At 37.2% G+C, this 16,930-nt stretch overlaps 1 protein-coding gene across 1 annotated transcript; it reads left to right on the top strand.

The window, feature by feature from the left end:
- The first annotated feature begins 461 nt into the window (after nucleotides 1-461).
- On the top strand, nucleotides 462-16,478 carry LOC130415767 (zinc finger protein 11-like). Its single transcript, XM_056741701.1, has 7 exons — nucleotides 462-1,849; nucleotides 1,935-2,118; nucleotides 4,586-5,687; nucleotides 6,047-6,159; nucleotides 10,933-11,017; nucleotides 13,072-13,196; nucleotides 14,359-16,478. Exons 2-7 carry the CDS (start codon nucleotides 2,010-2,012, stop codon nucleotides 16,218-16,220), a joined length of 3,396 nt encoding a protein of 1,131 aa, XP_056597679.1. The 5' UTR covers nucleotides 462-1,849; nucleotides 1,935-2,009; the 3' UTR covers nucleotides 16,221-16,478.
- Nucleotides 16,479-16,930: the final 452 nt, after the last annotated feature.

Genomic DNA, 16,930 nt, shown 5'->3' with positions numbered 1-16,930 from the left:
GATATAGTAAATGAGATGTATGAAAATCTGTATAGATTAAAGAATATGAATATTATGATAATATTAATGTGGATTCAAGCTCATAGGGGGATTAAGGGAAATTAAAAGATTGATGGATGAGCAAAAAAGGCTTTGGAAAGGGAGGAGATCATTAATATCTCATTTGGTAAATATGAAGCAAAGGCAGTGATGAAAGAATATGCCAATAAGGGATGGCAACATAAATGGGATACAGGTAATACAGGACGTCAACTTTATGAAATCCAACAAGGAAGAGAGGAAGAGAGGATTAAAAGAGTTTGATGAACATGTTATTTGCCTTTCAAACTCTGGTTCTTACTCCAACACAGTAGGTGGCGATAATGCGCCTTTACGTTGATGCTTCCCGCGATTAAACGGAAAATGAAGAAGAACATTCAACTGTTGTTGGTAGCAGATCCAATGGCTCTGGTTGGTAGGAGTTGTATTTCTTTTAAATAAGATAAATTGTTTTATACAGTCTATGATAAAAGGCTATTTCAGGTTTTAAGAGAGAAATAAATTCAATCGCTTTAGATTAACTGGCGGCTGCCTGTTAATATCCCCAATAACCCACAACGTTATAAATGTCGAGATTTTTAGACCCTGTATTAACGTTCTTGCTTGGTAATAAGAAAGTTAGAGAAACATTATTATAATGTTTAAATAGTTTGTTTCTTGATCATCCCCACAATGTTTTTACATGTTTACAGGTGACATTTAATTGTCTCTATAGAGAATGTGAAGCTGACGTCACGCCCTATGTTGCCATATTGGGAGGTTAATACTCCACTGCTGTTATTGTTTTGATATGTAACTTTACTTGTTATGTGTGATATATGGAGAAATCCTAAGTGAGAGAACCATGGGCTTTTCCTGGACGACTCTGCGTAATGTTATTGCAGTTTTTAACACAGCAAGATCGACCTACTGTAGTTATATTTCAAAACAAAACACTACATTGTAACTAGGCTAATTGTGTAATAACAAAATACAGATATCCTGAATTGAATACGCATCTTGACAGTTTTAGCATAAAAATTGATACAAAGTTCTGTATTGTCAGATCTTTGAGCATCTCGGCATGTTGGCTTGTTTTAATTCTTTGTCACCTGAATCCTTTGTCTACGAGATTTCCTTCTGCACTAAAGATTAATTTCCACGACACTGACTATTCATTTAATCTGCTCATACTTTTAAAGAACAAACATAAGTGTGGAATCACATGCGTGGCATCGAGTCTTCTGGTGTTGTACCATGAGAAATAGTTAGTGAGTGAGCAAGTGTACATCAGATGTAGGCCTACACTCAAAAATGTACACAAAATGGCGGACACCCAATATAGTGCACAATAAAGGGGATAGGGAGTGGTTTCAGACACAGCTATAGTCTTGTTATATTGATACCTGCAGGTAGTGCTGGGCGATATATATCGCGGTTCATGGTAATTATACATGTTTAAATAGATTCTGAAACCGATTTGATATTTATGCACAGCTCTTCTGTGAACTACGGCTCTTTGATCAGTAGGAGGTACTGCTCAATCTCAAATCACTCGAGTCGTTTATAACGTGCATTTGAAAATGCAACACTCGTCAAACATCATAACTATAAATATACTTAATTATCATGAAAATATCTGAAAAGGTTTGAAATACCGCGATAAAATATGACCACTGGCATTTCCTGCAATTAATTGTTCTTCTTCTGTTTCCCATATTTGGAATTTCTGCGCAAGAGCGCCCTCTAGGTTTCGGATGAGGCGGCATTTAACCATAAGTCATTGAGAAACTGAGAGCATAAGAATCGCACAATATATCGCCCAAGCAGGGTATTTTTGCGTACAGAAATTTTGAATTATTTACTTAAAGGTGATCATGTGAACATTAACAAATGTTTTTTATTGATTTTGGCAGATCTTTTCCTACGAATTATTCTACAAGGGGCTCTTGATCCAAAAGTAGGACTAACACAAGGTGCAAAAGCAACTTATGTGTGGACTTGCTGTAAAAAAAATGGAGATTGATAAAGAGGAGATTGAAGACATAAGTGTTTCAGATCCATGCCAACTGAAAAATGAAGATACTAAGGAACAAACAGGTTGGTGTCCATTATTAATTTTTATTAACGATTAATGATGAAACATTAAGGTAAATTTCCAGATTTATTGGATGTCGTTTTGAATAGAAAAGTGTACTGTTGGGTTGGGAATCGAAAATTAATTCCAATTTGGAAACCGAATTGAAAGACTAGGAATTGGATCGGAAACAAAGGGAATATCGAATTTTAATTCCTCTTATAAATTCATATGTGCATATTTTCAGAAAAGTACACCCGTTGTGTGATCTGCTGATATCTCAATAAAAACCCTTCTGGAAATTAACAATATTTTTACTATAGGAAGTAGTTTAAGTATTTGCATTAAAAGCACAGGAACGACAAATTAACCAGTTTTATTATAGTTACTACAGTTTAAAGCTGTACTTCACCCTTGAATCAAAGTTTCCCCATGTTTTACTCACCCTCAAGGTATCCTAACTGAATATGGTTTTCTTCTGGAAATATAATCCAGTCAGAGTTATAAAACCAAGTATTGATTTGCTTCCGAACGTTAGAATGGATGTGAACGGGTGTTGATTTTTTGAAGCTCCAAAAGGCATCCATTGATCAAAGAACCGCTCGACACGGCTCCGTGGTCTTAACAAACGTCTTCTGAAGCGAATCGATGTGTTTGTTTAAGAGAAATATCCATATTGCTTTCCTGTAGCTCAGGGGTGAGAGCATTGCGTTTACAAGACAAGGTTGTTGGTTTCGATCCCAGGGGATTGCACATACCTATGTATAAATATTTAGGATAATGCAATGTAAGTCGCTTTGGATAAAGCATCTGCTAAATGCATAAATGTAAATGTAGATATTGACAGCGTAAGTTCCGGTGATGAAGACGTAATTTTTCGTTTTTGGCGGGAACTTTCGTCACAGTAATTTGCCGGAAAAACAATCCTCTGGTTCATGTGCAGTCGAGGATAACAGAAAATAGATTAATAAAGTTCAAAAGGTTCCCAACCCTAGGACTGTATAGGCAAGGCAAGTTTATTTATATAGCACATTTCATACACAAGGGCAATTCAAAGTGCTTTACATAAAATGATTGACAGAAATAAATAAATGTTTCTTTAAAATGCAAATGATTTAAGATCACAAATACTTTAGATTTTAAGAAACAATAAAACAGCAATAAAATTGATTAAAAATGTGAGTGTATATATAAAAAGAATAAGAGCAAAATAAAATAAATTAGAAATAGAAGTGCAGCTGATGTAAAGCAGCACAGTGCTCAGGTTGTGAATGCACAGCTAAACAAGTGTGTTTTTAATCTGGATTTAAAGTAGCTGCTGTTGGTGAATGTCTGATGTCTTCTGGAAGCAGATTTCAGCTACGGGGCGTAATGGCTAAACGCTGACTCGCCCTGTTTTGAGTGAACCCTTGTTATCTCTAACTGACTTGATCCTGATGATCTGAGAAATCTGATTGGTTTATATTCAATGAGCATATCTGAGATGTATTTAGGTCCAAGACCATTGAGTGATTTATAGACAACTAATAATACTTTGAAGTTGATTCTGAAAGTTACTGTTAACCAGTGTAAGGACCTGAGGATTGGAGTGATATGCTCAGATTTTTAGGTTCTGGTCAGAATCCTGGCAGCCGCGTTCTGTATGAGCTGCAGCTGTCTGATGGTCTTTTTTTGAAGACCTGTAAGGAGTCCATTACAGTAATCCACCCTGCTGGTGATGAAAGCATGGACTAGTTTCTCTAAATTTTGGCTTGATAAAAAACATCTGATTCTGGCTATGTTTCTGAGATGGTAATACGCTGATTTTCTTATTGATTTGACGTGACTGCTGAAACTAAAGTCAGAATCTAAAATGACACCAAGATTTTTTACCTTGCTTTGTGTCTTTAGACCTCTTAAGTCAAGGTTTGTGTTTACCTTGTTAGTTTCATCCTTGTTACCAAAAACAATGACTTGAGTTTTGTTTTTATTTAACTGAAGGAAGTTTTGACACATCCAGCTGTTAATTTCATCAATACACTGGCAAAGAGAGTCAATAGGCCTGTACTCATTGGGTGAGAGGGATAGGTAGATCTGAGTATAATCTTTATAGCTGTGGTAGGCAATTTGGTACTTTTTCATTACTTGGCCAAGTGAGAGCATATACAAATTGAAGAGGAGCGGTGCAAGAATTGAGCCCTGTGGAACACCACAAGTCATGGGTGTCCAGTCAGATTTTTGGTTGCCTATGTTCACATAGTAACCTCTCCCTTTAAGGTAAGACCCAAACCATTTAAGTACCAACCCAGAAAGCCCTACCCAGTTTTATAGCATATGCAGGAGTATAGTGTGATCTACAGTATCAAATTTAGCACTGAGATCTAGTAATACCAGAACTGATATTTATCTACATTGTATTTATAATTTAATGATCAGACAATGACAGAAAAAGACCTTTGTAGAACATGAAACATCTCAAACACATTTGTGTTTTTTCTCATTTTACTTAAGGTATGATGGAACTGAAAGATGAAAGTGATGAACTGAATGGACTGGAGGAGACACAACAGTATCAGAAACCTCATCATTTCAAACTGGAAGAAATATCTTCTGATTGCTCGGAGATGAAAAGTACTTCTTCAAAAACAAGGCAAAGCACGAAAACAAGAGAATCTTTCACTTGCCCTCATTGTGAAGAGGGCTTTGCTTCAAAAAGAGACTTTGATCTGCACATAAGAGTCCACACTGGAGGAAACATTTTCACCTGCCCTCAGTGTGGAAAACAGTTTGCATACAAAGACCGACTTGCAAAGCACATAAGAACTCACATTGAAGAGCGCCCGTTCTCATGTCTTCAGTGTGGAAAGAGTTTTAAACGTAAGGGTGCGCTTAAAACCCACATGATAATTCACACCGGAGAGCGGCCATACCCGTGTCCTCAGTGTGGACAGAGTTTTAAACAAAGTGGTGCGCTTAATGAACACATGAGAATTCACACTGGAGAGCGGCCGTATAAATGTCCTCAGTGTGGACAGAGTTTTAAACAAAGTGGAGCACTTAATACCCACATGACAATTCACACTGGAGAGCGTCCACATAAATGTCCTGAGTGTGGAAAGAGTTTTAAACAGAGGGGTCCTCTTACCATCCACATGAACATTCACACTGGAAAGCGGCCATACAAGTGTGTTCAGTGTGGCCAGAGTTTTAGACAGAGTGGTGCACTAAATAAACACATGACAACTCACTCTGGAGAGCGCCCATACACGTGTCTTCAGTGTGGAAAGAGTTTTAGAAAAAGTGATGCGCTTATAACCCACATGACAATTCACACAGGAGAGCTCCCATATAAATGCCCTGAGTGTGGAAAGAGTTTTAGACATAGTAGAATGTTTAAAAGCCACATGAACATTCACACAGGAGAGCGCCCATACACGTGTGTTCAGTGTGGAAAGAGTTTTAAACAGTCTGGTGCGCTCAATACTCACATGATAATTCATTCTGGAGAGCGCCCATACCCGTGTGTTCAGTGTGGAAAGAGTTTCAGACAGAATAGTGCACTTACTGTCCACAAGAGAATTCACTATAGAGAGAGCCCAAACACATGTTCAGTGTAAGAAGATCGCCCATTTAGCCTCAGACGTCACACCCACGTACCGTTCATTCAAAGCCATCATGGTTCTCAAACCTTCAATATGTGCTCACATTCTGGAGAAAGTCTGTTTATCTGTTATGAGTGGTCAAACATGTATTTTTAAATAAACACAGAGAAAACCATGTAAATGTAAAGTTTGTTTTGTGTAATATGTTTTTATTGAATGACTATGGTAAGAATTTCTATGAAATCCATAATGAAGAGCAATAAGTGCATAAGTGTGATGAGTATTAGAGCCAGTTAAGCAGCATCACATGATCCATACTGGAGAAAAAACTTCATAAATATTCATATTGTGAAGAGTTTCACTGAGCCAGGTTCCTGGAGAGAAGTCACACTACAGCAGACATGTGGAAGAACTCTGGGCCGGTCCGTGGCATAGGCGACATAGGTGGTTGCCTAGGGCGCAAAATGACCGAAGGGGCGCCAGGTGAGAGCGCAAAAAAAACAGACATGAACAGCTTCTTACATCATGACGCGATTATCAACTTCATGCGTTAAATATGCACGTTTAATGGAAACTAGCTAGTGTGATCTGATCAGGTAAACTTCATTCCGAGAGTCAAAAGATGTTCCTGTAATTCTGTTATCACCTGTGGTCATGTTGTTAGTCCGCCTGCTTATCATGCTTGCCTCCTCACATGATTAAAATTCGAGTCCCGCTTGGAGCGACTTTTATTTGAACCATTTTACTGTTAACACTGAAGTGAACTGCAAAGTGTGTTTTCTGGCACTGTGACTAGCCATTGCTATTTATTTAAGAAAATCCAAGACAATACAATTTTTTTTGTCCCTACAACATTTGTGCAGAGGTTGACAAAATGTTTTTAAAAAATGACAAAGATGAACATACGATGACAAAAACCTGTGTGTTTGAACAATAATTTGAGCACTCGTCTCTCTGATGAAGAAAGAGCTAAAGATCGTCAAGAGTCTACTGAGTCAAGATTACCCATCATGCACTGAGAGATCTTCATATGTAAGAGACTCAACAGTGACTGTCAGTCAATGACTCTCTGATGATTTAGATTCATTCACCATACTGAGATCATTTTAATAACTGCCTTGAATATATTAAACTATTCATGCTATATTTGTTAAATATAAAAGAGATTTCAAAAAGAAGAATAGATGGATTTGTATAATTACAGGGTGTTTCTGCACACACGCTGGCGACTTAATTTCTGGTAGATAAACATTTAAAAGTGCATTTTCTGAGATAGCGCCCCTTTAAAATAGTTTTATTTTTGTTGTCATTGTGCAATAGATGAACAACAGTTTATTTGGTTTTAGATACTAAATATTTAGAGGCTATTTTGCGGCACACACAAGTGTTTTACTGCCCACACCCATCAAATCTTGTTGCAAAACATTTCCGAGCTCTTATTTTATTTATTAATGACATCATCGACTAGTCGACGCGACATTTATCACATTATAGTCGACCTAAATAAAAATCTAAATTTGTTCAACAGCTACCACACTGTAAAAAAATACAGATAAAAAAATCTATGATATTAAACGCAACAAACTGCAGGACAAACGTTTAAGTTTACTCAGTTTTCTCTGTGAAGTCACATGTATTTCAAGACACACACAATGTTAAATTAATCCAACTTTCAATTGAATCTGAATAGCCTACATGTCTTAGTTTACTCAACTAAGAAAATCAAGTCCACCTAACCTTACTTTCTTCTGCAAAACACTGAAAACCGTTGGTAGTCATATACTTCTCTTGTATGGATACAAAACCAATGACTATTGCAGTTTAACATCACTCAAATGTGCAGTTATATCAACATATTTGACAAGGAATCTTGCTGTTTTTTGTGTGCTTTGTTTGGGGGCGGCATGTTCACTTTGAGATCTTTGAGATCTTTGAGGAGATGGAGCGTCTTTGCTTGTCAGTGCAGAGGAAATACGAGCAGCGGCTGTGGAGGGAAGAGACCCCAAAAAACTTTTGGGGAGAACTCCTATGCCAGCTATAGCACCTTCACCCACACATTATTATGCGCCAGCCAAAGCCAATTAGACAGCACTGAAAATAACTCTTTCACCCCCTTGTCGTCGTCTTCATTTCTACAGCTGGAGTAGAATTGAGTACATGTACATTTTATTAATTTCTTCTTTTAAGCATGTGGTGAAGACTTTAAATTGTTGTTTATTACTTTTTGTCAATATTTGTGTGCAATATTTTAAAAATTTTAATGACACTTCTAATTCTATTTGCACTACTTTCTTAACTATTCACTATTTAAAAACAATGTCATAAATGTATATAATAAAGATTTTATTTCATTCCTTTTATTCATTCATTCACACATGACATTAAGGCTGCGGCAGTTTGAAATACCTATATGCCACTTTCTCAGTGGTTTGAATTATTGGCATTGATATGTATTGTAGCTTTCCTGTAGCTCAGTTGCAAGAGCATTGCGTTAACAACGCAAGGTTGTTTCGAAAAAAGCGTCTGCCAAATGCCTAAATGTAAATGTATCTAAAAATCTTTACACAATTGACCCATATTGTGTAATTGCATTCTGTTGTTTCGGTTATTTCATGTGTAAAAAGTACTTGACAAACAGATTGATCTGAAAATGTGATACATAAATTTGTAAATAAAAAAATATTTATTTCATTCAGTATTTCTTAGGGCAGGTTTTTGTGTGTGTAAGTGTGAGATGGTTAGTGTTGTTTATTGTAGGTGTTGGTAGCAGGTTTTGAGGCCTTCAGAACAGGGGTTTTGCCGAGGCTATTTCATTATATTTTATCCAGACAATGCATAGTTTTAATAATTGCATTTGTGTATTTCCCAGATGTCAGAAGAGGCAAATTAATATTCCATGATAATTTGGAATATTTTAGTTTTTTCTTTCCTTCTGAATCAGAACTAATACTAAACAAGTGTCAGAATAGCTGCTAAAATTAGCAGGGATTCAACCGGCTAGCTTGGCTAGTTAACATACTCTGGAATATTTAAATCTTATCCAGATACAGCAATGCTATTTTCTGATTGGCTGTTCGGTAGGTATATTTTTTTTGATTCCTCTAATAGCGGCGCAACTTGGTGGGCGTTCAGCTGGAAATTACTGCCGCGAAAGTGATTTGAAAGAACCGCTTGCTCTTTCCGGTGGGATGACATCGAGTCTGTCCAGAATGCACTTCATCGTGCCCTTGTGGACTCATGCCTAGTAGGCTTGTCACCAGTATTGGGTGTAACTAGTTACTAAGTAATTAGTTACTGTATTTTAATTACTTTTACATTGAAAAAGTAAAGTAAGGGATTACTCATATGTTTTCTGTTATTTAATTACAGTTACTTTTGATGTACTCAAACTAAATACTTTGTGAAATATATGCTTGTGCAATAGTGTAATTGACATCAAAATTCAAAGTCTTACTTTAAAATCTGTGCTCACATTTGTAATACTTTGGTCAGTTAATAATATTATTTATTTGAATGAATTAAATAAGCCGTATCATGTCTATCCTTGAATCACTTAACTAATCAAGGTCGATGTAGGATATAGAAAGTAATTAGTAATGAGTAACTAAATACTTTTTGGACAGAGTAATTTGGACAGTAATCTAATTACACTATTAAATATGTAATGAGTAACTAGTAATTAATTACTTTTTCAGGGTAACTTACCCAACACTGCTTGTCACGGTACCATAAACACGTCTTACAATACTATCCCAGCTGAAGTATCAATGTCCGTTATTCAAACCTATACAAAAACACGGATCAATTTTAACATTTTGTAATTATTTTTATAATTTGCACTAGAATATTTTGTTGTATGAAATGTAGTAATTGGATAAATTGTTGCATATAATGTAGTATACTTAAATAATAACTCAAAATATTTAAGTACACACAAGTGTCTATGAGTTTTAGTAGTTAACTGTAGTGAATACTATAGTACACTAGATCATTTTTCACGTGGGAACTAATTCAAACGTGGGACAAATTTCATTGATACAACAGTCTTTATAAAGGGAAATATTAGAATTACTTCAAATGCGGAACCAAGACGGCCAGCATGGCGTTTGTTTTCTACTGAATTAGTGAATCATTTAACCAACTCATTAATAATGCTGATTTGAATCTCGCCCGAGTTATTCAAAACACGCATTAATTTAGGAGATGAACACCGCTCAAGGCAGTTATAAGTGAACAATTGAATATTAATGCATGTGCAACATTACCTACGGTACTACTACCGTTTCATAAATAAAGAGGAATCTCGGGTATTTGAAGGTTTAGCATTGCGATGCTACCGTAGCACCGGTACACAGTGCAACCCTAGAGCCCTATAGGTCTGCACTTCATGACGTCACCAAGTGTGGAGGAGGTCCACAAGACTGGAGTGCACCATTTGGGACAGGGCCGAACATTTAACTGGGCCTAATACAGGGAGACCAGGTTTTGCTTCATGTATTCAATCTTTAAATATTTTTGTTAATAGCAGAACATCAGATCATTTATCAGTTTTTACAGAAGAGATGATGGCAATAACAACAGCACTACAGTGGATAGAGGAGACTCAAATCAAAAAGATTATACATTGTTCAGATTCATGTTTCTGCATTAAAATCGTTGCAATCATTCACATCTCCGAGTGGACACGATAGTAAGTGAGATGTATGAAAATCTGTATAGATTAAAGAATATGAATATTATGATAATATTAATGTGGATTCAAGCTCATAGGGGGATTAAGGGAAATTAAAAGATTGATGGATGAGCGAAAAAGGCTTTGGAAATGGAGGAGATCATTAATATCTCATTTGGTAAATATGAAGCAAAGCAGTAATTAAAGAATATGCCAATAAGGAATGGAAACATAAATGTGATGCAGGTAATAGCTACAGGACGTCAACTTTATGAAATCCAACAAGGAAGAGAGGAAGAGAGGACAACTAAAAGAAGAACTAAAGAGGAAAATGTTCTAACAAGGTTACGGTTTGGACATACTAAACTGAATAAAACTAAGAAAGAGGGGAGTGGATGAACCAAAGCTTAAAAATATATACACTTATGGAATAGAGAGTTTATTTCAATATCGTTTAAGAACAGAGTTGATTAAGAGAATTTAGAAGAATAAGAAGGATTTTTTGTTTCCAAACTCTGGTTCACAATCCAACACAGTAGGTGGCGGTAATGCGGCTTTACGTTGGTGCTACACGCCATAAAAAGAAAAGAAGAAGAAGAAGAAGAACGCTGTGTTAGAGACGGCGAGTTGCCTAAGAAAAAACAAGAAGAAGAAGAACATTTATCTCTTGTAGGTAGGAGTTGTATTTCTTTTAAATAAGATAAATTGTTTAATACAGTCTATGATAAAAGGCTATTTCAGGTCTTAAGAGAGAAGTAAATTCAATCGCTTTAGATTAACTGGCGGCTTCCTGACGTCCGTGTGAGCGCGTTGTGAAGAGAAGTGATGACGAAGTGAAGCATTTGTGTTGTGAAGTGAACCACGAAGCTGTTAACAAAAGTGTATTAAAGTAATATTGAAGTTATGGCCTTTACACACTGCTTTTGTCGTGACGCCATTGTGAGACGTGGTGACGCGCTGGAATGAAAACAATATCCCCAATACAACATGTTTACAAACCGTTTTGTGACATTTAATTGTCTCTATAGAGAATGTGAAGCTGACGTCACGCCCTATGTTGCCATATTGGGAGGTTAATACTCCACTGCTGTTATTGTTTTGATATGTAACTTCACTTGTTATGTGTGATATATGGAGAAATCCTAAGTGAGAGAACCATTGGCTTTTCCTGGACGACTCTGCGTAATGTTATTGCAGTTTTTAACACAGCAAGATCGACCTACTGTAGTTATATTTCAAAACAAAACACTACATTGTAACTAGGCTAATTGTGTCAGAGAGAAGGGATTGTCTTATTAAAATTCAAGATAACCTGAATTGAATACACATCTTGAAAGTTTCAGCATAAAAGTTGATGCAAATTCTGTATTGTCAGATCTTTGAGCATCGCGGCATTGTTTTAAGTCTTTGGCACCTGAATCCTTTGTCTATGAGATTTACTTCTGCACTAAAGATACATTTTCCACGACACTGACTATTAATTTAATCTAATAAAATAAATGTCAACAAGAACAAACATAAGTGTGGAATCACATTCGTGGCATTTATGTCGTCTTGTGTTGTACCATGTAAAATAGTGAGTGAGCGAGTGTACATCAGATGTAGGCCTACACTCCTACAAAGATTGCATTGTGGGTAGACATGTGCCGGTTAACCGCGGTTACATCAAATCCTGCTGAAACCGAGCTGGCTGCGACTATGCAAAATATCTATTATTTTTTTGATGCGTAGCTTGTCCGTGAAGCACAGCTCTGGGATCAGTAGAAAATGCTGCTTGATCTAAAATCAGTGCGAGTTTGAGTCGCTTATAACGTGCATTTAGAAAAGAAACACCCGTCAAACCTGATCATTATAAATATACTTTATTATCATAAAAATACCATAAAAGCATGTCCTAAGGCATTTTTACATCGTGTTATGGTCTTCTTCTGCAGTGCTTATTTGGAGTTTCTGGACGAGAGCGTCATCTGGCTTTCGGATGCAGCAGCGTATAACCCTACTTCATTAACAAGTTGTGCATAAATCACGTGATATATATTTTCGGTCAAATGTCTAATTGTGGGTAAAAAATTGCGAACGAAATATGTTAATGGATGACTATAGATTAATAAAATTTGGGAGAAGCCAGAGCATATAATTAAGACCGGCTGGTTAACAATCAGAAATTATAGACTCTACCCTATCAGCTCAAGCGAACCAGCACATAAGTAGACAAAGATTCTTACCTGAAGCCATCTCTAAAGGATAACACATCCCACCACCTCCCTGGCTCCTTTACTTGAGCTCTTGTCGATAGCTGAACTCCGGGGGGGTGAGTTCTGGGTTCGGCCGTTTCCGAGCTCGGCGCACTCGCCCCTCTTGGGGGACGGGAGCGTTCTGGGATCGGATGGAACCGGCGAGCTCGGAACCCACTCCCCGGACAGCACGCCAAACACGCATACTTTTACTACCCCTGCTATCTTCATTATCTGCTCAGGTGAACTCGTGAAGGTAAGGAATGCAGAAGTTCACTTCGGACACAAAATGGCAGACACCCAATACAGTGCACTATAAAGGGAATAGGGAGTGGTTATAGTCTTGTTATTTTGATACCTGCAGGGTTTCAAAAAAAGAATGTTGTATGCATACAAACTACAATCAAACCATACTTACACGCTTTTTGAATTATTTACTTAAAGGTGATCATGTGAACATTAACAAATGTTTTTTATTGATTTTGGCAGATCTTTTCCTACAAATTATTCTACAAGGGGCTGTAAAAAAATGGAGATTGTTAAAGAGGAGATTGAAGACATAAGTGTTTCAGATCCATGCCAACTGAAAAATGAAGATACTAAGGAACAGACAGGTTGGTGTCCATTATTGATTTTTTAATAATGATGAATGATGAAATATTAAGGTAAATTTCCAGATTTATTGGATGTCGTTTTGAATATAAAAAATGTACTGTTGGGATGGGAATTGAAAGTCAACTCCAATATGGAAACCGAATCGAAAGGCTAGGAATTGGATCGGAAACAACAGGAATAGGAATCGTATACTTGAGATTCAAATTTGAATTCCTCTTATAAATTCATGTGTGCATATTTTCAGAAAAGTACACGGGTTGTGTGATCTCAATAAAAGCCCTTCTGGAAATTAACAATATTTTTAATATAAGTAGTAGTTTAAGTATTTGCATTCAAAAAGGACAGGAACCACAAATTAACCAGTTTTATTATAGTTACTACATTTTAAAGCGGTACTTCATACTTGATTTAAAGTTTCCCAATGTTTTACTCACCCTCAAGGTATTCTAACTGAATATGGTTTTCTTCTGGAAGAATAATCCAGTCAGAGTTATAAAACCAAATATTGTTTTTCTTCCAAGCGGTAGAACGTTTTTTGAAGTTCCAAAAAGTGCATCCATTGATCAAAGAACTGCTCGACACGGCTCTGTGGTCTTAACAAAGGTCTTGAAGCGAATCGATGGGTTTGTTTTAGAGAAATATCCATATTGACAGCGCTATTAAAGTTGATGTCTAGCTCCCAAATACGCGCGAACCAGAGGTAAGTTCCAGTGATGAATGCAGCATTTTTCGTTTTCAGCCAATAAGGTAGCATCTTCTTTGGCAGGAGATTTCATCACAATAATTTGGCTGAAAAACAAGTCTTTGGTTCACGTGCAGTCGAGCGATATCAGAAACTAGACATCAACGTTAATAGCACTGTCAATATGGATATTACTCTTCAGAAGACCTTTGTTAAGACCACAGAGCCGTGTCGAGCTGTTCTTTGATCGATGGATGCACTTTTTGGAAAAATCTACACCCATCCGATCCCATTCCACTGCCTCAAAGCAAATGTTATTTAGTAGGCAAAATGACCATACAGGTTGATATCTAAATGTTTTACTTCAACTGTGGAATCGATAAGAATCGATATCGATAAGAAGAATCAGAATTGGGATCAATAATTTTAGAACATGAAACATCTCAAACACATTTGTGTTTTTTCTCGTTCTACTTAAGGTATGATGGAACTGAAAGATGAAAGTGATGAACTGAATGGACTGGAGGAGACACATCAGTATCAGAAACCTCATCATTTCAAACTGGAAGAAATATCTTCTGATTGCTCGAAGATGCAAAATACTTCTTCAAAAACAAGGCAAAGCATGAAAACAAGAGAATCTTTCACTTGCCCTCATTGTGAAGAGGGCTTTGCTTCAAAAAGAGACTTTGAGCTGCACATAAGAGTCCACACTGGAGAAGAGATGTTCACCTGCCCTCAGTGTGGAAAACAGTTTGCATACAAAGACAGACTTGCAAAGCACATAAGAACTCACATTGAAGAGCGCCCGTTCTCATGTCTTCAGTGTGGAAAGAGTTTTAAACGAAAGGGTACACTTAATACCCACATGATAATTCACACCGGAGAAAGGCCATACCCGTGTCCTCAGTGTGGAAAGAGTTTTAAACAAAGTGGTGCGCTTAATGGACACATGACCCTTCACACTGGAGAGCGGCCGTATAAATGTTCCCAGTGTGGCCAGAGTTTTAGACAAACAGGTGCGCTTAACACCCACATGACAATTCACACTGGAGAGCGCCCACATAAATGTCCTGAGTGTGGAAAGAGTTTTAGACAGAGTAAAATTCTTAAAAGACACATGACAATTCACTCAGGAGAGCGCCCATACAAGTGTGTTCAGTGTGGAAAGAGTTTTAGACAGTGTGATGCTCTAAATGACCACATGACAATTCACTCTAGAGAGCGTCCACATAAATGTCCTGAGTGTGGAAAGAGTTTCGGACTGAGTAGAATGCTTAAAAGACACATGATCATTCACACTGGAGAGCGCCCATACACATGTGTTCTGTGTGGACAGAGTTTTAGACATTGTGATGCGCTAAATAACCACATGACAATTCACTCTGGAGACCGGCCACATAAATGTACTGAGTGTGGAAAGAGTTTCGGACTGATTACAATGCTTAAAAGACACATGATCATTCACACTGGAGGTCGCCCATACACGTGTGTTCAGTGTGGCCAGAGTTTTAAACAAAGTGGTGCGCTTAATGAACACATGACAATTCACACTGGAGAGCGGCCGTATAAATGTCCTGAGTGTGGCCAGAGTTTTAGACAGACGGGTGCGCTTAACACCCACATGAAAATTCACACTGGAGAGCGCCCACATAAATGTCCTGAGTGTGGAAAGAGTTTCGGACTGAGTAGAATGCTTAAAAGACACATGATCATTCACTCAGGAGAGCGCCCATACACGTGTGTTCAGTGTGGAAAGAGTTTTAGACAGAATATTGCGCTTAATACCCACATGACAATTCACTCTGGAGAGCGCCCATATAAATGCCCTGAGTGTGGAAAGAGTTTTGGACTGAGTAGAATGCTTAAAAGACACATGATCATTCACACTGGAGAGCGCCCATACACGTGTGTTCAGTGTGGCCAGAGTTTTAGACAGTGTGATGCGCTAAATAACCACATGACAATTCACACTGGAGAGCGTCCACATATATGTCCTGAGTGTGAAAAGAGTTTTAAACAGAGTAGAATGCTTAAAAGACACATGAAAATTCACACTGGAGAGCGCCCATACAAGTGTGTTCAGTGTGGAAAGAGTTTTAAACAGAGTGGTGGGCTAAGTACTCACATGAGAATTCACACAGGAGAGCGTCCATACACGTGTGTTCAGTGTGGAAAGAGTTTTAATCAGTGTGGTGCGCTAAGTACTCACATGAGAATTCACACTGGAGAGCGTCCATACCCGTGTCTTCAGTGTGAAAAGAGTTACAAACAGAATAGTGCACTTACTGTCCACAAGAGAATTCACCATAGAGAGAGCCCAAACACAGCTTCAATGTAAGAAGATCGCCCATTTAGCCTCAGACGTCACACCCACGTACCGTTCATTCAAAGCCATCATGGTTCCCAAACCTTCAACATGTGCTCACATTCTGGAGAAAGTCTGTTTATCTGTTATGAGTGGTCAAACATGTATTTTTAAATAAACACAGAGAAAACCATGTAAATGTAAAGTTTGTTTTGTGTAATATGTTTTTATTGAATGACTATGGTAAGAACTGCTATGAAATACATAAAGAAGAGAAATAAGTGCACTCTTTGGGTGTGATATGAGCAGTGTTGTGCTAGTTACTTCCAAACTGTAATACATTACGGATTACTTGTTTCTGTTATTTAAAAGTAATCTCTTACCTTACAATATTACTGTCTCAGAATTGAAATATGTTGCATGACTCCAGTATTACTTTTGAGTTACTTTCACCAAAATAACTACAGAACTAGAACTTAACGTTCTAAAAATGTCTTTGTATTTTTGCATTTTCAAAATACATTTTGCCAATCAACCTCTTTATTACACTGCTGTTTTTTTAATTAACTAGGCTGTACAAATAAATTCCAAAAAAATGCTAAGATTAAATGCATTTAAATACAAAATACTGTTCAAAGTTTAAAGTATTTTGTATTTCAACTGGGTGTATTTGAAACAATCTAATGAGGAGGATGATTAGCAAAAAGTATTTTAGTTTGCAATTATAAAAACACTAAGGTAAA

The sequence above is a fragment of the Triplophysa dalaica genome, chromosome 3 (genome assembly GCF_015846415.1).
Source record: "Triplophysa dalaica isolate WHDGS20190420 chromosome 3, ASM1584641v1, whole genome shotgun sequence".
NCBI classification, from domain to species: domain Eukaryota; kingdom Metazoa; phylum Chordata; class Actinopteri; order Cypriniformes; family Nemacheilidae; genus Triplophysa; species Triplophysa dalaica.
The sequence above is the reverse complement of the archived record's forward strand: the minus strand, read 5'-3'. Positions and strand labels throughout refer to the sequence as shown.

Bases quoted from the DNA above. Each gene is read 5' to 3' on its own strand.
- LOC130415767 (XM_056741701.1), top strand. From the start codon at position 2,010: ATGTGTGGACTTGCTGTAAAAAAAATGGAGATTGATAAAGAGGAGATT. The intron at 11,018-13,071 runs GTAGGTAGGAGT...TGATTTTGGCAG, and splicing joins AAGAAGAACATTTATCTCTT to ATCTTTTCCTACAAATTATT. The intron at 13,197-14,358 runs GTTGGTGTCCAT...GTTCTACTTAAG, and splicing joins AGATACTAAGGAACAGACAG to GTATGATGGAACTGAAAGAT.